Consider the following 23,989-nt stretch of genomic DNA (forward strand, 5'->3'; position numbering starts at 1 on the left):
TCAAGTGATACCGTCGCGCGTTTAGCAGTGTGATCAGTGGCGACATGTGTTTTATGTATGTATTTAATAAAAAAAAATGTCATCAGACAGCAAAATGACATGTTGTATGTTTCTACTCCAAATTTGCTCAGGTTGAAATTATTCCGGTACGTGCTGACACACTTTGTGTACCGTGTGCCATTAAATTTACTGTACATATTGTTAAAACTTGAACATTTTCAATAAACTTCATTTATATTTTTGATGACTTTTTTATTTGGACTTTATTATAAAACTTTTTTGTATATATATATTACCTCATTTTCCATTTAATTTATATTTGCTAGGCACCTTATAATAAACATTTTGAAATTTAACTAATTAAGTTAGCTAATGTTTTGATTCTACAATAGTTATGTATATATAAATTCGACGCATAGTTCCCGTGAGCACTTAGGCCATAGGCCCATTGTGCTAACTCATATTTTACCTCATTCCTTTAACAGTCACCCGGTCCCTTTTATAAATTTCCCCAGGGTTGTCATTGGATACGAGGCTGTCTTCTGGTTCCACAATCAGTTGCGGCTAGCTCTAAGGAGCGTTGGAGCAACGCACTCCCGAAATTTCAAGCTCAAAACAATAATTATCAACCGATAATAATATAATCGAAAATCAAAGAAAATAAGAGTAATAAAAGTATTAACAATATTTATTTATTATTATTCAACCGAGTCAAAATTTTTGTTCTTTGTATCACGTGTCGTAAGTCACATGGTGCGAGCAAATTCCATATCGCTCATCGAGAAACGTCAATTATCTATACGCGCAGAGTGTGGATGTCGACCACAGTATTGAAATTTCTCCAAAGCAGGAGCGGTGTTCGCCAATGCCTCGTAAACTCTTTGGTGGGATGGCGCCACTTTAGTTTACAGTTTGCATACCAATTATTCCAGTACCCGTTTTTGTGAATACAAGCTGCCACTGTCTGTCTTCCCAGGTCTCATCTCTCCTCTCCACTCCCCCTTGGTTCCCTGAAGGCCCCACGAGGGACGAGGGCTTCATTTCTCCTCTCCACTTCTCCTTGGTTTCCCGAATTCAATTGATTCATAGATTGGTCACTAGTATGGAGGGGTTGTTAAACTCAAAGATTTTTTTTTAGATATAAAATAATATTTATTGAATTAACTAAAGATAACTTATTTACAACTTGTTGGATGGTGCGTTCAATCTTCACATCATGTCGAAATCGTCCCTCTGAAATAAAAATAAAATACATAAGTTTAATTTAAAATAATATATTTGTAGCATACCTGTCTGTAGCCATAGATGCTGGATTGCTCGTTTCACGTGCGAGTTGACTTACACAAAACGAGTCGAAGAAACGACCCGTTCTCATGAAGCCTAGTTCAAGTGAGAAAGGGTGTTCCGTAGCGTTCATTGAGTTTGGCATACATGCTCTTGTACACAGGGGACCAACACTGATAGCTCCTTCAAGCAGGATGTGTTGAATCTGTTGTACATGTGCCTATATTGCGTCCGTAGATTCGTCTGTTAACAACGGATCAATCGGACGAACAGGTATTTTAGGGCTCACAAATTCACTGGCTCACATATGGATACTTACAGCGTCATTGTACTCCATGATGTGTCTCTTGACAGCGGAGGTGTCTACCCACGTGACAAAGTCTTCCAGGGACCTGGTGACCAGGAAGGCGGGGTCCTTGACCAGCTCGGGGCCCACCCGTACGTGACCCTGCTGGATCAGCTTGGTTGCCCCTGACACTGATTCAGCCATTTTATCTACAATTATAAGCATTTATATTCAATCTTAATTTATTTATTTATTTATAAGGAACATTCTTAATACTAATATAATGAGTAATAATTCTTCCGTCTGGAACCCACATTAGAATATTCATGAATAAGCTATTGAAAGAATAAAAATTAAATTCTTACATTTTCTAACTTTTAAAATGGGTATATCAGCTATTTAGTTGAACTACAACTATTTTAAATTAAATGAAAATACTTAAATTGTCAGACAGGAGGAATTTCACTGACTTGCTATTTCTATTTTAAATTCTAAATGATGCATTTGATAAACCAGAATTGCTTGCATTGATAAGCTTTCAGATTCCACTACGTTAAACTACTTTTTTAGTATTTTCAAGGGAAACGAGGCAACATCCCTTTGAAGTTATTTAAAAAATCAGTGAATCAACATTTTAACTTAACTTACCAATTAGTAATCAGAACTTAATAGTAATGTGACTAGAGTGCAGTGTTTCAAAAATGAATAATCGAAAATTGTGCTAAAAACATTCTAAATTCGCTGAAGTTGAAGTTGAACTTGGGACGAGAATCGGTAACTGTTGTACGCCAGATGTTTTCAATGTTATTCTTGGAAACAGTGAAAGCCCTAACAAGTGCCCAAGGTGATTTATTATTCCGTCCGCCGCCTTTTATTTCGGAACAATGCACCACTAACATAATCACCAGAAACAAGTGTACAAGGAGATGGACTTTCCGAGCGTCACAAGGTTTGTTATCTATGTGAGGATACTGTGTCAGCGCTTAATTAGCAGCAGACACATACCTGGACGGTTGACGAACCTCGTGCTGGCACTGTTGGTGGCGCGGTGCACTCTTTCGCTGCAGTAGCTGGTCCAGTTTCCTCACCACCTGGGATTCTTGCTGCAGAGTCTCCATCCTCTACCTTCGTCGAATGTCACAGCGGTGCTGCCAAGGTCTGGAATCCATGAGAGGACATTGTGTCAGCGCTCTATTAGCAGCAGACACATACCTGGAAGGATGACGAACCTCGTGCTGGCACTGTTGGTGGACGCGGTGGACTCTCTCGCTGCAGCAGCCGGTCCAGTTTCCTCACCACCTAGGATTCTTGCAGCAGACTCTCCATCTCCGTGTCACCTGTTTCTGTACTTCATGTTATTTAACTTAATTTCAATTTGTAATATTTATATTATTTTTTTTTGTAATATCTGCATTAACTGTACAGCGCCCCTGGGGTGATATTTCGCAAAAGCGGCGCTATAAAAATCATCCAATAAATAAATAAATAAACTAGAAGTCAGGATTTGTTTCAGTGCAGAATTTTGGGACTACCTACCATATGTATTCCTCATTGTCCAGAATACTTATGGAGGGAAATAATTATACCGAGTCAAAGAGTTTGGTGTCAACGAGTTTCTCATGGGTCCAAAATAACCCCGAGATCACAATTAATTTTGGATTGTAAAACAGCCGAGAGAAGTTGATTCCAAATGGGCGACTTACTTTTGTACATAACAACAGGCAACCTTCTCCTGCAGAAGGATGTGGCTGTGACTGCATCAGCTAGACTGAGGTCCCATCTTGTGGGAATCAGCCCCATGACGTACAGTTTCTCCAGCAGATTGGCGCTGCACTGAGTCCTGAACGGGTGCGCAGGATCTATGTCCTTCACCTTTCGGGCTAACTCTCGAATCTCGCGGGATAATTTGTTATATCTGAAAAATATTCATGAATACATTTAAACATCAACAGTACTTTACATTTACATTTATTGAAAGTTTTATCCTTTCTGTTTTATTTGAAATAACAATAAGGAATTGCTTCAAATAATGAATCACATATGCAATTACAATAACACTAAGGACGGGTTGTTTCGGAGAATTTGAACAATTCATCAAATTTCAACGTTCATTTTAGAGTTCTGTGAAAGTCCTATTCAAGTTCTGTTATTATATCATTGTAGGCTAGTTGCTTGACAAAACTGAAATAAAAACAGAACTTGAAAAAATCTTTTACAGAACTTGAAAATTAACGTTGAAATTTGATGAATTGTTCAAATTCTCCGAAACAATCCGTCCTAAGAAATCTTAACAAAACAAATTCGAAACAGTCCTAAATTCTTTGTTAAGATGCCAAAATTATTTTCTCAAAAAAATATATAAAGCAGTTGGTTTCAACTTAATTACTACAAAAAATAATTATTTATGTGGTGGGCAATGGTAAAAGATGCATTAAAGTTCCATTTTTTCTCAATCAAAGTTATAATAATAAGGGATAAGAAATATGCATAAATTATTAAAATAATTTTAAAATTAATTACAAAAACCTATTTTGTGTATGTTTACTTAAACCTCCGTCTTAAATAGTTGTCTCCATTAGATATTTAAGTTGAAATCAAGTGTTGTTTTTTTAAAGAACCTTTGCATACAGCGGAATTCGACAAGTTTACCAACGATTTCTTTACTGCTATTTTAGATTTTTTGTAAGGATTTGACGTCTGTGGAAGTTTTGTTTTAATCTAAATCATTTACTAAGAACCTAATAATCTATTTTATGGATGTAAATTGATAATAATTGTTGTAATGAAGTGTTATTTCCATAATCTGTGCCTAAAAGCGCGACGATTAGGTAAATAATTACCATATATTGTATAAAGAAAACATCAATAACTCTTGATAGATGTTAAAAGTAGGTAACACAAAATGTCAACTTTAAAATGATTATTTTAAAGCATTTGACAAGTTTAGACATATAAGGTAGGCGACACATTACGCTATACGCATCATGACTTGGTCTATTTCAGCATATCTCTCGCCGATGCGAATGTACGTTGAGCGATACGCTGAAATATACACGAAAATATAGCGTGGTCTGTCCCAGGCTTAAATGAAACAATAATCTCGACATTTATTAGCATATTCATGAAGTACAGGAGTATCCTGGATATATTAATAAAGAAAGAAACAATCCCAGATTAAGCAGGTATCACACGGTTCACACGGCTCCTGCTTTAACCCTAGATGATTATAACTCGTCGAATCAACGACGCTCTCTTACTCATAACTTTTTTGTGTTTGCTCAAATTGCGCTCTTTTTTTACACAATGTTAGTTGCTGACGAGATCTTGCTGTGCGTGGTGTAAACATTTTGCGAACATAGAGATTTACAGGTATGTACTCGTCGAACCGACGAGTTATAACTTTAGTGTGACTTTTTGAATTTGTATGGGCACTTATTTTTTAATTTAGTTTGTTTCCACTTTTTTATAAAAAATAAGTGTTATAATTTGTATAACATAAAAACTGTTTTTAAGCAGTTCTGATTAATTTCCCGTGAACATTTTGAATTTTAATTTATTTTAGAACTGCAATATGGGCAGCAAAAAAGCTCTCACGGAGTCTGACATAGAACGGTTTTTATTGCATTGTGACGATGATTATCCCATTGATTCTGATATTTTCGGTCTTGAGGAAATCGATTTTAGCGATGAAGAAGGTACAATCAACGCAAAGAACGGAAAACCCCACATGGTTCAATTTTATAACCAAACAAAAGGCGGGGTTGACACTTTAGACCAAATGTGCAGCGTGATGTCCTGCTCTCGCAAAACCAACAGATGGCCGATGTGTCTCTTTTATGGAACTCTCAACATAACATTCGTAAATAGTTACGTAATATATACCCACAACATGTTTTCAAAAGGGAAAAAACCAAAAAACCGTCGCGAATTCAAAAGAGCTCCATGAATCGCTGGTGACGCCATTTTTGGAAAAAAGGCTGGAAATACCCAACTTGCGGTCCACCCTAAAGCATAATATTCAGCAAATTTTACCCAGTCCACAATCAGAAATTGAAAATGTTGACGGGGAACCAAAGAAGTGCAAAATATGTCACTTCTGTCCATCAAGCAAGCGAAGAATGACAAAGTCTTTCTGCAGGAAATGCGCCAAGAGTGTGTGCGGTGAGCACAAAGTTGAGCTTTGTGCCGCATGTGTTAAATGAGGTTTTTTACTATAGTTTTTTTTTTATTCTTTTATATATTATATTCAAAGGCTGTGCATGAAATAAGTCACTTTACTTTAAGTTTTTTTTTATTCTGTATTTTAAAAAAGGTAGTTCCATAACCCATTGGCCTCCGAATTGTTTGGCTAAAAAGTTGTCCTTCACATCCGGATTAATTTTGTACCAAAAGTTTTAAGTGCAGTGGTGTACTAAATCTTACATAACTTTTAAACTAAACATGCAAACGAAACAATCTTTTTTAATTTACTTGGGCATTGAATCAAGGTATGTAAAAAATATATGCGTTGTTTAAAAAAATAAAATAATATTATTAAACGAGGATATGAAAAAATTTTTTTTTGAAAAATCAATTTTTTTCTTCATTTTTTTATAATTGGATTAAGAAAAGTTGTACATTAATCATACTAATTACCATAATATATATTTTTTGCCATTTGGGCTCTTGTTAGCAGCCCACTATGCGTTTTACGAACAAGCTTGTCAATTCCCGAACCTCACGCCATTTTGAAAAAATTCAATGAAGCTGAAATATAACAAAATTTCAATCGTAAATATCAGGAAAAAATTGTACCAACGGAGTCCTGCCAATTACTACGAAATAAATGCTTAATTATCTACAGAGCGATTGGCATTTAAAATTTTAAACACAGATGTCAATAATGTATCCCTTTTTCGTTTTTAAGCCGACAGATATCAGACCCGCCAGGACGGCGTCGTTTGATTTTAAGACACATCGCCGTACACACGCCGGGACGGCGTCGTTTGAGGCCAATGGGTTAAAAAAACTAACAAAGAGGCTGGAAACTAATGCAAAGATTAATGCGACAAAAAAAAAATATTTTTGTATATTATTTATTTTTTTTTACTCTTAAATAAAAAACGTTATTAAAAATGATTTTGGTGTATTTTTGACTTGCATAGTTCGCATATAGGAATTTCTAAAAACAAAGTTCGTCGATTCGACGAGTTATAACCTTAGTGTAGGGTAAAAATATAATAACCATCCAGGGTTAAGAATAACCTGACAATATTTGAAAATCTCCTACTACCACCACAGTAAGCGGAAAATGTTGCTGTGTCATATGGGGGACTAAGCCAGCCGGGGAATTCATTAAACTCAAGACGCCCGCGTGGGACCCAAGAAACGCGATGTCAACTCAGCCAGCGACTGGTCAATATTATTAAGAACATTAGAGGTGTAAAAAGGTGTGTATTTGTATGTGTTTTGGAGATCAGTGAATAATACAAGGTTCGGAAAATCTTCATCTAACGGAAGAAGATAAAGCCTAAAAATTCAGCTTTTAATAAAAATAGTCTAATAGATTTTACTAACTTGGTATAATCTTCCCGCTTTTGTATGTTGAATCTGCGCATCACTTTGACCTCGTGCAAGTTGTTGTCAACTTTCCATGATATAAAGTCCACTTTCTTCAAGAGCTTTTGTTCGTGAAATTTAAGTTTTCGAACCATTTTATAAAAAGAATTGTATTCTTTTACAAATTTAATAACCACAAAATCACTGACACAAACAAATAAGTATAAATAAATCAAGTGACAAGTGACAGTTAGGTTTAGAACCATAGAAAAACGTGGTTTACACGTGTTATGGAAATCGCCAGTGCGCAGTGCAGAATAATATTAGGTGCGCGTGCTTCATTTTGATTTTATACATTTTTATCTAAATTATTGTTTTTCTAAAACCCCACCTGCACAAAAGCATTTTGAAAAGCATTATAATGAATTTCAAGTCACGAAAAAGTTGAAAAAAAATGAGACATCGATACTATTGTTATGATATGTAACGTATAAAACTACAGCAATTTATTAATTTTTCAGTGTTAAATTTTATTTAGTTAATTTGTTTTATTTCGAAATTTATTCATTAAAAATAATAAAAAGTACATTTGCGGCACGTGCCAGAGTGGAAGATACTCTCAGTATCTCCCGGGCTTTAACGGTGTTTGGTGACCAGATCTGAATAGCCAGGTACCCCCCCACCGTCCAATTCCCCATCTCCTTCCCCTCCCCAAAAGCTTCAGCTTCACAACATATCCCATGCGATAGCCTCACAGGCTCCAGATGGTAGGGAGCAGTTGGGACTTTTGTGCCGTAAGCATATAACAAAAGTAAATAAAAATAATAAAACGATCAACTTATTTAGAAACTTAAAATTCAAAGAAAAATATTTTTATTTTTGATATATATATATATATTCATTATTTCTGTGGTTGGTTGTTGATTTGCCGAAAGATATACAACACATCTAAACTTGCCACTGTCTCACAAACTCAAGATAAAATGTGGCAATTAAGAAACACTATTATGTTTCAAGTAAATTCTTAATTCAAACATTGTACATATATATGACAAAGATATACATTCCACATCACAGGTGCGACTGAGATGAAAATATACGCTTACTCACTTATAAGACGAACGCGGAATACTCTATGAGACGACCTACTGCTATTTTTATGGGTTGCTACGTTCGCTTTCTCTCTTTCTGAAAATTGAAAATCTTCGGGATACAATCAACATAATATGTTTTATTTAATAATAATAAAATATTTTTTTGTGTATTTACGAATGAAATCTTATATAAAATAAATTCAATTTAATTACTTTAAGTTAATTTAATAAGTTATAGTTAGAAATTAAATTATTTAAGTACAAAATATATTTACAATCGCAATCCCACCAAAGAAGAAACTGGTTTTTGTGCTTGGTGAGCGAGTTAATTATAAGGAAAATAGAATAACATTATGCAATAGGTAACTATAAGTAAAATAGGAACAATTGAAACTTCTGGATCATCTATATGTGTAGGTTACATATATAGGATTCTGTTACATACTAAATATTGAGCAATAAGAAACATCTAAATAAAGTAGAGATGAATATATACTGATAATAAATACAAAAAAGGGAAAAACAGGAAATTATTTAGTTAATTATTCCTGACAAGCATAACTTCAGTTTTAGTTTCAGTTTGTTGATATACTTTAATTTCTTTATTTCAATCGGAAGGTTGTTGAAATACTTTGTTCCTAAATATGTATAGTTGTTTTGCATTAGTTTGGTATAAAATTTTGGTATTTTGATGTTGTGTTGATATTATATTGACTATTACTAGTGTTTGTCGAGTAATAAAAATATTTCTCCATTTACTTAGAGGTAAAAAACGACCTTAGAGTGCGTATAAACAGGACAAAATTTCCGCAAGCCGGGCCACGAATTACGGGAGAGGAACAAAGCAACCGCAAGTGGCTGGTTGCTTCGTTCCTTTCCCATAATTCACGACTCCTTGTCCGAAAGTTTGTCCTGTTTACGTAGCATTGGCGTGGCAGCGTATTACCAAAACTACGAAATCCTACAGTCGACGTCTGTGTATAGGCCCCACTACTTTTACAAGTAGGTACTAAAGTTGTACATTTCTTTCATCTGGCGGCATTATTATTATTGAAAACTCAAATTTTCCAAAGACAAAAACAAAAGACGAGACAGAACGATATTCGGCGGGCTCGTGTTTTCTTTGAGCTAGCGATAATTTTTTGAAAGAGTGTTTTCAATAATATTGTTGTAAGATGCCGTCGCATTTTTCTTGTGGTCTGGACTTCAGTCATGTCCGAGACTTGCAGGAAGCCATGGACGACGCTACGAGCTGGAAGTTCCAGTTTACCTGTATGCCGATCGTTCATCCTCGGCACCGGCGCGAATATAAGGCAGGGAAACCGCTGACCACCATGTTCTCCCGCACTGACATGCTGCTGAGTCCAATGGACTGGAACGTGAAGGTCGTGGGAAAGATGTCTCCGTACCTGGATGTAGATTGCGTTCTGCCGGAGCTGAGGCAGCAGCACGAGGACTGCTTGATTGAGGAATTGCACCACGCGAGGTGTTTAGGACTGTCAGCCGTCATGATAACCTTGCGGGGACCCAAAAATACCAACTTGGCCAGAGTTTTGCATAGCATCACCATAACCAAGTTAGTTATTGCCTTATATCTCTTCTTAACCATAAATATATTTATTTATATGAAATAATTTACTGGCACCTTATTGAGGAAGTAATGTTTGTTAAAGAAACTATAAGATGGAATAGGTACACGCAAGAATAATAAAAGCCAACATTAATATTTATTTATGAGGTATGTTATAGCCTCCTTGTAACTAGATTCCGTGTAGTTGAACACATCTACTATTTCTGAAAAAGTATTGTCAACTGCATTCAATCTATAAGTGAGTATATAAATTGAGTCTGTCATATTATTGATGCAATTTAAAATAATTATTGATAGAGTATTTCTAGTTGATATATGGAAGGTAATTAGGCAGAGTAAATCATTGCTGCCCATAATAGCATAAATTCTGTTTAGTCGCATGGAACCATATAATATGTATAAATATATTACAGTTTATTTTTAAATTTTGTGGAGTATTGTTGTGTGAATTTTGGGGTATGTTCTCATTCCAGTCCCACCAACAATCTTCTGTGGATCCAAGTCCCTATGGAGGACCCGTCCACTAATGCGTTTCACCAGCACCCCGACGACTCCTGTGCCCCGGCAGACGAGCTGGGCTCCTGGGCCTGGTGGCGGGACCTGCACCGCCTGCTGGAGTGGGACCGCCGCTGCGGGGTGGCGCTCCGCCTCTGCGCCCAGCTGCCCGATGAGACAGAGCTGGAGCGCTGGCTCGGGGAGCCCGTCAAGTGTCTGGTAGTCCCCACCAATGTTTTCATCACCAATAAGAAGGGGTGAGTAAAGTTGTGTTTTTATTTATGCTTTGCCAATTTAATGTTAACCAGGATCTAACTCAATAAGGGTTCACTTCGAGATAACTTGCAGCGTGCTTTTACTAAGATGAAAATACTCTTCTGTATTTGATACCTAAATCTTAAGTTAAAGAATCAGAAGTTTCTTGTTATGTTTTCTCAAAATCAAACCAGCAACGTACCAGCATTAGAGCTTTCAATCCCAGGATCTAGTGAACCGAGATCCCGGGAATCTCGTACCTTTTCTTAATACTGGGATTATGGGATTTTTGTTGGTTTCACAACCTTGGTTCAACCGTGGTGCTCTAATGTTAATTTGTAATTAAGTTATTGTAAAGATGTTGATGTAAATGCACATTTTCTGTAATAGTATAGGATCCCTTAAAGAACGACCGTCACCGAGATGTTTATTTGATGAAACGTATTTTATATTTAATTTAATATGTCAATAAATATATTGCATATCGGTTGCCTAGCAAATTTTAGTCCAGGGTATGATTAATTAATAATTATAAAAAAAAAAAGAATAGCGATAGACTCGTGCAAGGTACCATCTAGTCTAGAGTGCACAGAGTGCACGAGTCTATCGCTATACTTTTCATTTTCAAGAACAAATAGCATGCGCACTCTCTTTGTTTTAATGATTATTGATAGCATGTGGAACCACTTTAGCTGTCTGGTATTGGACAGTTAGGAACGTGGTGATGGGTTGGTGGGTTACTCGGCCGATTGACCATTGATAGCATGTGGAACCACTTTAGTTGTCTGGTATTGGACAGTTAGGAACGTGGTGATGGGTTGGTGGGTTACTCGGCTGATTGACCATTGATAGCATGTGGAACCACTTTAGTTGTCTGGTATTGGACAGTTAGGAACGTGGTGATGGGTTGGTGGGTTACTCGACTGATTGACCATTGATAGCATGTGGAACCACTTTAGTTGTCTGGTATTGGACAGTTAGGAACGTGGTGATGGGTTGGTGGGTTACTCGGCTGATTGACCATTGATAGCATGTGGAACCACTTTAGTTGTCTGGTATTGGACAGTTAGGAACGTGGTGATGGGTTGGTGGGTTACTCGGCTGATTGACCATTGATAGCATGTGGAACCACTTTAGTTGTCTGGTATTGGACAGTTAGGAACGTGGTGATGGGTTGGTGGGTTACTCGGCTGATTGACCATTATTAGCATGTGGAACCACTTTAGTTGTCTGGTATTGGACAGTTAGGAACGTGGTGATGGGTTGGTGGGTTACTCGGCTGATTGACCATTATTAGCATGTGGAACCACTTTAGTTGTCTGGTATTGGACAGTTAGGAACGTGGTGATGGGTTGGTGGGTTACTCGGCTGATTGACCATTGATAGCATGTGGAACCACTTTAGTTGTCTGGTATTGGACAGTTAGGAACGTGGTGATGGTTTGGTGGGTTACTCGGCTGATTGACCATTGATAGCATGTGGAACCACTTTAGTTGTCTGGTATTGGACAGTTAGGAACGTGGTGATGGGTTGGTGGGTTACTCGGCTGATTGACCATTGATAGCATGTGGAACCACTTTAGTTGTCTGGTATTGGACAGTTAGGAACGTGGTGATGGGTTGGTGGGTTACTCGGCTGATTGACCATTATTAGCATGTGGAACCACTTTAGTTGTCTGGTATTGGACAGTTAGGAACGTGGTGATGAGTTGGTGGGTTACTCGGCTGATTGACCATTGATAGCATGTGGAACCACTTTAGTTGTCTGGTATTGGACAGTTAGGAACGTGGTGATGGGTTGGTGGGTTACTCGGCTGATTGACCATTGATAGCATGTGGAACCACTTTAGTTGTCTGGTATTGGACAGTTAGGAACGTGGTGATGGGTTGGTGGGTTACTCGGCTGATTGACCATTATTAGCATGTGGAACCACTTTAGTTGTCTGGTATTGGACAGTTAGGAACGTGGTGATGGGTTGGTGGGTTACTCGGCTGATTGACCATTGATAGCATGTGGAACCACTTTAGTTGTCTGGTATTGGACAGTTAGGAACGTGGTGATGGGTTGGTGGGTTACTCGGCCGATTGACCATTGATAGCATGTGGAACCACTTTAGTTGTCTGGTATTGGACAGTTAGGAACGTGGTGATGGGTTGGTGGGTTACTCGGCTGATTGACCATTATTAGCATGTGGAACCACTTTAGTTGTCTGGTATTGGACAGTTAGGAACGTGGTGATGGGTTGGTGGGTTACTCGGCTGATTGACCATTGATAGCATGTGGAACCACTTTAGCTGTCTGGTATTGGACAGTTAGGAACGTGGTGATGGGTTGGTGGGTTACTCGGCCGATTGACCATTGATAGCATGTGGAACCACTTTAGTTGTCTGGTATTGGACAGTTAGGAACGTGGTGATGGGTTGGTGGGTTACTCGGCTGATTGACCATTGATAGCATGTGGAACCACTTTAGTTGTCTGGTATTGGACAGTTAGGAACGTGGTGATGGGTTGGTGGGTTACTCGACTGATTGACCATTGATAGCATGTGGAACCACTTTAGTTGTCTGGTATTGGACAGTTAGGAACGTGGTGATGGGTTGGTGGGTTACTCGACTGATTGACCATTGATAGCACGTGGAACCACTTTAGTTGTCTGGTTTTGAAAAAAAAAAGACACCAAAAAAGTCACCGGAAAACAAAATTTCATTTACTTTTTTTTTTCAAATAATGTCAAGAATCATTGGTTAAAGTAAGTCAAGTATGTCCCCTTAATAACCTGTATAGATTTTGTACTGTCTTCCAAGGAGGCACTGGCCTTATTTATTATTTGTCACTTGCCGGCTGGCAATTTGGGCGCACAGCTGATTGTTCTCGAACCTTTCCGGACACGGCGACACCAGGCATCCAGCAACAATCAGAATCACTCCGAGATCCTAGAGTACAGGACGTTTTCCTTACGTCGATATTATTGTAACCTTATTGCTATAAAGTAAGTTGTGATCACCGATCATCAAATATAAATGGTACTTGTAATTAAAGAATATTACAGATTTATAATAGGTTAATTATGTACCCATATTATATTGTTATTGCAGTAATAAGAAAACTAATGTATGTGTTGTTTGCTTCAGGTTCCCCATCTTGCCTAAGGCTCACCAGCACTTTGTGAAGCGCCTCATGGAGCGGGATGTGCACCTCATGGTGTCGGGAGCGCTCCGCCACGCTGACTACTCTAACTACCTGAGCTACCTCTGCCACCTGTGGGACAGCCGCAGCACCACCATGCAGGACGTGCTGACCTCCTTCGCCAGAGGGTCAGTACCATGCTATTAGCTAACTTACTGCTTTATTCATGCTGAATATACCGAATTTATAAACATGTAGTTTCCCTTATCTGAACCAATAGATTACTGTCTTTGAAGAACATCTCTGGCTTATGCAATTGAAGTATCGTTTCATGGTGTATTCACACAAACCAAGTATTGAATTCCATAAGCCTAAACTTTGGAGTACAGACGTGACGTCTTTGTTTTACTGGTATTTCAATGGAAGATGCTCAGAAGAACTGATGTTAATGATCTCTTCGTCACTGGTACACAGCCAGGAAACACCGAACGCTCGCTCACAATTTATTTACATTTGCTACTTGTCATGGTCGTCTCTAAAACGGTCGTTTTTATGTTCAACAGCTGTGCTGTGGAATAATTTATTAAGCCTCTGTGTTTTCTCACTCTTACACCATGGGTTGTTTCAAGATCCTTATTTTTAAAAAGATTAACACTCCTTTCCGCAAAGATACCATTCATACTCAAAGATGAAAAAGGTAAATCATTTCCATCAAGAAATGTGTGAAGATTATAGGTGTAATTAGGGAATGCAATCCCGCAAGAAAATGTCAATCCAGGTATTTGCGGGACTGAACAATCTTAGTCCCGCTGGATCCAGGTATTTGCGGGATCCAACAGAGTGGACTTAGATATCTAATCAATCGTATAATAAAGACCTAATACCTCGACCTACCAACCTTGTTTTTAGAGTTTTAAATTTATACCTATAATAAAACAAGTTCTTTGGGACATTTTAAATGATTTATTAATAGGTATACCTTTAGTTAGACATAGGTAAAGTTTAAGTCATAAATTGGCAAAGAATAGGATAAGACACAAATTTACATAACATACCCGCCTCGGAACAGACTTTGTTTAGTGAGGTGGGTAAAAGAAATCTATGTACACAAATGAAAATAAAATAAACGCCCGGATTGCCGGCACTGAAACTGAAACCGAACTGAAACTTAAATTTAAATAATAACGTTCACACGATAAACAATATTCTTGTACAATGAGCATCATAAGTTTAATTAAACATTATTTTGGAAATAGCTTCGTAAAAAAGTTAAAGTATTAATTGTGTCATCTGATAAACGGCTTCGGATATTGGACACAAGGTAGCCAGCGGCTGAAAAGCTCGTTCAGCTTCCACGCTGGTTGGCACAATAGACATTAGCGCATTGTAAGTGAATTGAAGGTATGTGCCTTTTAATCCACCGGAAGTAATTCATTTCCTTCTTTATCAAAACCTCAAGGTTGCTCATATTGCCAGATCTAGGTTCTTGATGGGCTGTTGATCTCGAACTCTTCATACTAATCAAAGTAAGTTCGAGTTCGTCTTGAAGTGACATTGGTGCTTCTGCTGCTGCTGCGTTTGTCTCCAGATTAACGAGAGAAGTCTCCAGATCAACGAGAGAAATGCATCTTCATCGTAAGGATCATCAGCGTCAGCAGGAGCAGTGGCTACTGCATTGTTACCCGTGTCCGTGTACTCTAGCCTTTCGACTATAGTTTTGATTGCCTTGCGTATTACACTTTTTGAAGGTAGACTAAATGTGTCATCAACATTAATAAATTGACTTCTGTCTTCTTCGTACTTATATGGATCTTGTAAGTATAATAAGACCGCTGTCAAGTTAGTTCGCCGCTCTGAAATCCGTTTCCTCGAAGAAGCTGCGCTTCTCTGTAATCCCGCCAGTCCAGCGGGATCCCGCAAAATTTTCGACCGAGATTAGTCCGGCAAAATGTCTGCGGGATCTCGGTATTTCGGGATCCCGGTATACCGGGATTGCATTCCCTAGGTGTAATTAAAACAAATAAAGGTCAGTCAATGGATAGTCACTTGCAGGGTTTTGCTTACCACAAGTTAATGTTAAATACTGAATGTTCTTATTTCCTCCTTCAGCTGGGAAGACTACCTACAGACCCCGCTGCAGCCGCTCTCCGACAACCTGGATTCGCACACCTACAATGTGTTTGAAAAGGACCCCGTGAAGTATGACACATACCAAAAGGCGATTGTGGATGCGCTTCGAGACCGCTATCCAAACCCCCCCGTCTGCGCTGCCAAATCAAAGTCCTGCCAGAAAGACCAGCAGTTTGTTAAAGTGCCCGAATCGGGAACTACGATGATCGGCTTAGCCAAGAGCGGAGTCAGCAGTGTGGGGATTGACGTGGAAGGCACCACGGCTTCTAGTCCCAACGCTCAGATGCGTATAGACGTGGTGGGTGAGGATCCTCACAGGGAGCGCGAGGCGAGGAGTTTGGGATCCATCGGGACTATCGGCAGTGGAGCTGTCAGGTGTCCCCGCGTGAAGAGTGACGGGAAGTGCGGATGCAAGAACCAGGTCATCGTGATGGTGCTGGGGGCAGGCAGGGGCCCCCTGGTTAGGGCCGTCATCAATGCCGCCACTGTCGTGGATATAGACTTGAAGGTTGGTAACTTGATGCAGAACACAGTCCTATAAACAGTGCTTAGTTGTTTGTTTATTTGTTATAGTTTACAGTGTTTGTTGTTAATTTCAGGTTTACGCTGTAGAAAAGAACCCCACAGCACTGCTGGCCCTGTACGCCCAGCAGAGGGAGATCTGGCGCAGTCTGGTCACCGTGGTGGCCAGTGACATGAGAGATTTCCGGCCGCCGCAGCTCGCCGACATCATCGTCTCTGAGTTACTTGGTATGTCGTAGTCTGTTGGTATTTCTATCCATTTATTCGTATATTCCTTTAGTCGTTTCCTCATTGCTGAGGATAATTTCCCTGGTGGACAATGCTCCTACACTCGTTTTTACGCCAAGGAAGGAACCAAGGACACCCTAATTTCTAGTTCATATTATATTTATAGAAAGTAGAGAAAAGTAAAGCAACGCCGGGTACACGTCAGCTAGTGTTGGTCCACAAGATAAAAGATCCACACACAATTTGATTTTCACACATACATTACAAAATCAGATTTATCTAACAGGTTGTTTATTTGTTTGCTGCAGGGTCCTTTGGCGACAACGAACTGTCTCCGGAGTGCCTGGACGGTGCGCGCCACCTGTTGCGCGCCGACGGTATCAGCATACCCTCTTCGTACACCTCATACATCTGTCCCGTGATGTCGGCGCGTCTCTGGGGCCACGTCAAGGGGTCCGACAGCGACACCATCTCTCTGCACAAGCCCGTCAACCACCACATGGAGACCCTCTGGGTGGTGTACCTGCAGAACAAGCTGGACATTGCTGAGCCCCAGGAGCTGTTCACATTCACCCACCCTGCCCCCCCCGGGCAAGCGGTAGACCGGCGACGGTGGGCCGCGCGCTCCTTCAAGGCCACACGCTCCAGCGTGATGCACGGCTTCTGCGGCTACTTCAGCACCGTGCTGTACAAGCAGCACTGCCTCAGCATCGTGCCTGGGGAGCACTCGCCCGGCATGATCTCCTGGTTCCCCGTCTTCATCCCCATCAAGGTATGATACCCTCGTACATAACTTCACTTTACAATCCCTTTGGTACAGGTGCACAGTCAAGAAACACGCCTAACACGCATTCCAACATCACATGAGAATGTGTTGTTTCTACTACTGTGGAATGATTTCTCCCTCTCTGGGGTCTCTTCAAGACCTAGGTTCATTCCTCCTTCACAGCGTGCCTAAAGATAACGTAGATGACATGCCCAAAGATGTTAAAAAAATTGTACTTTTTTTTAATCTTATTTGTTTTTTTTTTAGTAGTTGGCTCAACAGTTGGCCCAACAGTTAAATAGATTAGTTAATGTGTGTGTTTTTGGTTGTTCCAGAGCCCCATCAACATAAAACCGGGTGACACGGTGGAGGCAAACTTCTGGCGCTGCAGCGACCCGCGAAAAGTCTGGTACGAGTGGAACGTCACCGCCCCCGAGCTGGTCTCCATACACAACTCCGCCGGCCGCTCCTCGGACATGCTCCTCTGATTCCATTTACTGTACATATGTATGTATTAACACACATTTAAACACATGTTCCTCAATGCACTGATAATTGAAAGAAATGCTTCTGAAGAAGAATTGCCGACTTAGTCATTTTATTTTAACCCTTAAGTGGCGTCATGGGTCACCACTGGGCCCCATGCGTCTCACAAACTTCCTGAATTCCGACTGAGATCGCGCAAGAACACCACGTCACTTAAGGGTTAAGAGGATATTGTATCGGTGAATGCAGGGAACTGAATGCGGTAGTGGCTGATGAATCATCGTCCAATAGAAGTGAGGATAACAGTCCACAATGCAGTGCTGATGTGTGACAATGAGGAAGGATGAAAGTACATAGAATGTATGTGATATGTGTGGTAAAACCATTTATGTAGGAAAAACGCCAGGCTTATCTAAGCATAATAACCAAGATTAAGAAAGGGATGCTAGGATGGTTTAGAACTGATGAACGAAGAGAGTTGTGCTACTTGTTCGTTAGTTATTTCCTCAGTGTAATGTTAAGAAACATTGTATTTCTGTGTATAATACTTATCCATGTACTTAAGCTGGGGTGTGTAATTAGCCCCAAACAAAGCAGGGCTTCTTTCTACCCTTAAATAATAACAATAATTTATGCACGCGGCATATTTTTACCTCAAGAATTGTGATTGTTTCGAATTATGAATTTACTGAATTGTGTCTTGTGTGATGTCACTTTGTGAGCTCTAAATTTGTCATTTTTGGAGATATTGAGAAACTATTTTTATTGTTGTTATTAACTTGACTATTATCTGACTCCGCTATGAACTCATTATCTTCATTGTTGTATGTATAGATAATAGGCCATACTGGCCATTTAAGAAAATGCGTGCACTCTGTCCTTGCGATGTGGACACACTCATGTGAACGAAGCCTTCATCTTGTAATCAATTATACGCCTTCCAACAATAAGAAATTATCATAGTTCCTGGCTGAATATTTTCTTTAATCACTTTCAAAAAGCGTTCCTGTTGATCTATCTGGAACTGAGCAAAAACATTTTATGACTCTAAATACATATATTATTATGTTTATATAGTAAATTGGATATAACTACACAATCCATGTACTTACGGCAAATTATTTTTAAGAGGTATAGTGCCATCTCGTTTATTCTATGGCGTGCGTAGGGACAGAAGATGCCAAAGGGGACATTCTTTAAATTGACCCACCGAATCGTGTGGACTTGTGAATGAAAGGTTCTATTAGAGACAACAGATATCACTGCTCGCCTATCTGCTGTTTCGCGGTACATTTCAAATAAATTAAGGATAAGACCAGTTGTTTTGATGCACATAATTTATTATTATTGTTGTCTTACAATTTTGGGGGTCAAACACCAACTGACCTAAGGGAAGAACCGCCACTGCAGTTCACATTCTTAAAGATTGCCTGTTTCACAAACATCCTTAATTCTACTGACTCACTCGAAAAAACAAATCCTCATTCAGAATAAATTTATATTAAGTCGGGGAATATTCCCAGATGCACATCACTATGTGTGACTCATATTTACCCCGCCTGACGCTTGATGTGGGTAAAGAATCTAAAATTTAAACAGCTAAATCTTAGAAGATGCTAAATCTTCCTCGGACAGCTTTCTTATTTGGCATATTTTACTAGCAGCTTAGTGATTGCACACAATTCTCCACTCCTTTCTTAATCAACTATTTCTCTCAAGCATTTGAATTTCATGCTTGTTACCTTTATTGACATAAATTATGTCCACCTTCAATTTGCTTAACTTCTTCAAAATATTCAGGGTCATTGGTTACAACAGATTCTATGCATAGAAACAAATAAAATCAGTGTACATTTACTCTTGATGAAGCGAACGTTGTTCGCAAAACATGTGCATTGTGTATATATTAATAAAGTGATGTAAACTAAGTTATTTGTCTTTTTAATAAAATATATAATGCCATTACTAAGTGATAACCGGTTACAAGAAGAAATTAAAATTTTTTTTTTTGCCTAGGTATAGCCTAAGAATGTCGCCCTCCGGTTTGACGACAGATTTATGGCAAAGATTATACTGCTGTGCGCCTTTCTGAAGCTTTTATCAATGCTTTCGAAACCTGCTCATAAATTGGAACTAACTCCTCAAGTTCCTTTGAAAACTCTTGCCGAGGTGCGAGAACACTCTGTCCTTCCATTACTAGGGCATCTATGAACCGATGCATATCGCCAACAATAATTTGCTCTCTCTCGTGCAAACGCCATCGTTTAAACCAAAACTTCTTGTCCTTTAATGAGATAATGGTGATCAATCATATCAAAAGCGGCATTCATGTATAAGACTGAAAGGAGTGCAAGTTTATCTGACTCGATAGCAAGAGTTATATCTGACAAAACATGTAATAATCCTGTTTCCGTTGAGTGGAACCTTCTATACGCGGATTGGTATTGGTAACAATTCATTTGAATTTAAGTGAAATATTATTTGTGAAGCAGTGATTTTTTCTAAGATTTTAAATATATATGGAAGATTTGAAACCGGCCGGTAATTTGAAAGATCTTCTTTTTTTTCACCGAATCATTAAAATCTTTATAGGTATTGTTTTAGCAATTTATCTTTTATCTATATACCTATATTGGTGATGATCTGGATTGTAAGCCACACAGACCATCAGGGAATAATTAATTCCCTATGAAAAAATGGTTTGATTACAAAAATTCACTCTGCAGACAGCGTAACAAATTATCATCCAGCCACCAAATACATAAAACAGAACTCACCGAATATATCACTCGCATTGAGATTGGCAGCAATACCTTATCCTCAAGGTTAATCTTCAAATTCAGCAGCGGACGGCAATCAGCACAATAAAATTTGCATTAGCACCATGAAATAATGATCTGTCACGACAAGCTCTCAAGAGAGTAGAATTTAGAATAAAATTTGAATTAACACATTGTAATTCAAACACTTTCTTGTGACAAAAATATTTTTAATCTTTTAGTCGTAAATCGACCAAACAGGAATAGTGGCGCCCTCTTTTGTCAAACAACATAATTTATATGAATCCAGCTGTTTAATGCACAGATGACTGAATTTCATTGTCACTCACCTGCAGAGCAAAATCTATTCAATAAGGGCCAACACGCACTAGAAACCTGGCAGCGCAGCCACGACACAATATATTGGGTTCATCCCTTGCTACGTAAAAGGCGAACAAAGGGATTATTTCATACTTATTTCACCGACCTTCAGCAATATGATGACAAGTTCTTTAATTATTTGCGGATGAGCAAGTCTTCGTTTGAAGAACTGTTAAGAAAATTAAGTCCATCAATCACCGGCACTGTAACTAAATTTTGCCCCTGCATTTCTGCCAAGGAAAAACTTGTTGTAACTTTAAGATAAGCCTATGCCTATCAACTTTTATTCAAATTATTTCTTTATCTCAGTGTCTGTTTTATGAAAAGGATGTAGGTAGATAAGTGAAACAAGTAGGTACATAAAAGTATTTAAGTACTGTATTATCATAATCGAAGGTGCAGTTGTTCAATAATTATTAAAAAACGTTTCAATTATTTCTGAATCTTGCGAGGCCTGAGAGTAGTCTGATTCGGGTGATTGGATAGAATTTTCTTCTCTTCCTGAATCCAATGGCGGCGGCAGTTCACTGGAACGTGACAGAGAAGGGCGGCAGCTCATTGTGGCAAGTGGTCCATTATCCGATTGCTTAGTAAAATATCCCTGTTGATATTTCTCTTCCCACATCATCCTTTTTAAGTCTCGGTTGGGGTAGCCTTCACAGGACATGTCCCACAACGCCCTCCTTGTCTCAATCTTTCCGTGTCGAAAGACATCGCGATGATCACAAATCACGCTGTAGTTCCACAATACGTGCGGCCGCCGCGGCTAGTGGTGATTTCACTTTATTTTTATTTTTTATGTGACACCTCACAAGAGTGTCCCTGCCTGTGCAGTGTACAGACAGGGGAACTATGTCACCACCCGGTTGGGCGGCGTTGTGAGGCGGAATAAGGTAGGGGCTGTAGGAAGGGATTTGTTAATGCGGGCCTTGAAGAGGCTCGGATTATAGGAGGGAGGAAAAACAGATGCAATGCAATAGACAGTGGCGGCAGCGGCCAGCGACTGAACACGGGCTGCAAATGCGTCGCTTCGATCTCGCTGGCAGCTGCGGCTTGGTGTGTCAGCTGGCCGCGTGCGGCCAGGTGCGCGTGCTCTATGACGATATCATATTAATGTATCTATCTCGATGGCCGCCGCGACCTGGCCGCTGCGGCCTAGCCGCTAAGAGCCTAACTGACCAGAGATGTCGATAATGTCCACTATTTTTAATTTTAATTTTCAAATTTTAAGTTAACTAATTTTAAGTCTACTGCTTCTCCATATATAAACATGAAGAGGAAGAAGCTGAAGATGTCCAATCCATACATTACAAGATATAGAAGAGTTTAAAACAACCGGATAGGTATTGTGATATATGAAATGTTTATGAATTTAGAGTTTTATTTTATTGTGTAAATTATCAACTCACCAAAGTTTCATCGCAATCGGATGAGCCGGTTAGGAGCGCATAAAGGACACACATACACCCACACCACAGACAGACAAGTCTCCACATGCCATTAGAGAAGTTTTTAAAGTGCGATGCCATCTTTCTATAATACCGTTCGCTTGAGGATGGTATGCCGTGGTTCTAGAGTGTTTGATGCCGAACTTTCCTGCGAGTTTTTTGAAGAGATAACTCTCGAACTGTCGTCCTTGGTCAGTGGTGATGCTGTCAGGTGTACCATGACGAGCGATCCAATGCGTAATCAGTGCTGTGGCTACGGTTTCTGCTGAAATATTCTTCAGGGGGATTGCTTCAGGCCATCGAGTGAACCTATCGATCATGGTTAGTATATATTGGTAATCATTGCATGATGGTAGTGGTCCAACTAAGTCGATGTGAATGTTACGGAATCTATCCTCTGGTAAGGTGCGACCGTATGCTTTGATATCTTAGCTTTCTGGCAAGGTATACATTGTTTAACGAAACTCTTGATGTCTTTCGCCATGTCGGGCCAAACGATTCTTTGTTTTACCGTATTTGTAGTTCCCAAGATACCAGGGTGACAAACATTATGTATGCTTGCTATGACTTGTTGTCGCATGCTGGGTGGAACAAGTGGTCTAACATGACCTGTTGAAATATCACACCACAATCGGGTGTCAGTGCCAGGGATCACCATTTGACGTAGAGCAAGCGTGCTGCCATCGTTTGCCTTCAATTGACCGTCAGGTTGGCATTGCTCTAACCGCATTCTGCTCGTAGTCAATTACAGTGGGACAGTTGATCTCATCGATGCGAGATAGGGTGTCCGCAACTACGTTCTCTTTTCCAGAAACATACCTGATGTCGGTAGAAAACTGCGCTATGTAATCTAGCTGTCTCTCTTGACGGGGAGAGCTAGACGCACGTTTTTTGTTTAATGCGAAGGTGATTGGTTTATGGTCGGTGTAAATGGTGAAATGGCGGCCTTCAATGTGGTTCCTGAAGTATTTCACGGATTCGTAAACGGCGGTAAGTTCACGGTCAAAAGTGCTGTATTTCTGCTGTGCGGGGGTGAACTTTTTGGAGAAGAATCGTAGCGGTTCCCAGATGTTTCCTTTTGATTGTTGTAATGAAGCGCCCAATGCTTTGTCGCTGGCATCAACCATCATTGCAAGCTTTGCGTTTGGATCTGGGTGCGCCAGTAAAGCTGCGTCCGCTAGTTGTTGCTTGCATTCTTCAAACGCCTTTGTCTGCTCCTGGTTCCAGTTGAGAATCCTCTTGTCATTCTTTTTGTAACCGGCAATACTGTCATATAAAATTGCTTGGGTGTTGATCGAATTGGGTAGGAACCTGCGGTAGTAGTTTAACATACCTAAAAAGCGACGTAGTTCTTTCGCGGTTTTAGGTAGTGGGAAATCTGTCACTGCATTGACTTTGTCCTTGATTGGCGTCATGCCCTCTGGAGTTATAGTGTGTCCGAGGAAGTTCACTGTTGCGGCTCCTAATTGACATTTCTGGATATTAATGACAAGTCCGTTATCAGCGAGTCGTTTAAGAAGCAGATCTAGATGTTTTTTTATGTTCCTCATCGTCAGCGGAAGCTATCAGGATGTCATCTAGGTAGACGAAACAGAAATC

The 23,989-nt window shown here is 39.5% G+C and overlaps 2 protein-coding genes across 2 annotated transcripts; one reads left to right on the forward strand and one right to left on the reverse strand.

Annotated features, from left to right (window-relative positions):
• Positions 1-1,109: 1,109 nt before the first annotated feature.
• LOC149414825 (U3 small nucleolar ribonucleoprotein IMP3) lies at positions 1,110-7,392 on the reverse strand. Its single transcript, XM_089643616.1, has 4 exons — positions 7,127-7,392; positions 3,274-3,485; positions 1,604-1,779; positions 1,110-1,233 (listed from the first exon to the last, which is right to left on the reverse strand). The coding sequence occupies exons 1-4, from the start codon at positions 7,372-7,374 to the stop codon at positions 1,210-1,212; spliced, it is 660 nt and encodes a 219-aa protein (XP_089499742.1). The 5' UTR covers positions 7,375-7,392; the 3' UTR covers positions 1,110-1,209.
• A 1,903-nt stretch (positions 7,393-9,295) lies between these two features.
• Positions 9,296-19,715, forward strand: csul (protein arginine N-methyltransferase 5). The gene is made up of 7 exons (XM_089643419.1): positions 9,296-9,778; positions 10,267-10,545; positions 13,676-13,858; positions 15,780-16,308; positions 16,400-16,550; positions 16,859-17,322; positions 17,652-19,715. The coding sequence occupies exons 1-7, from the start codon at positions 9,378-9,380 to the stop codon at positions 17,802-17,804; spliced, it is 2,160 nt and encodes a 719-aa protein (XP_089499545.1). The 5' UTR covers positions 9,296-9,377; the 3' UTR covers positions 17,805-19,715.
• The last annotated feature ends 4,274 nt before the right edge of the window (positions 19,716-23,989 follow it).

The sequence above is a fragment of the Hesperophylax consimilis genome, chromosome 19 (genome assembly GCF_061612785.1).
Source record: "Hesperophylax consimilis isolate HC1 chromosome 19, BYU_Hcon_1.0, whole genome shotgun sequence".
In the NCBI taxonomy this organism is placed as follows: domain Eukaryota; kingdom Metazoa; phylum Arthropoda; class Insecta; order Trichoptera; family Limnephilidae; genus Hesperophylax; species Hesperophylax consimilis.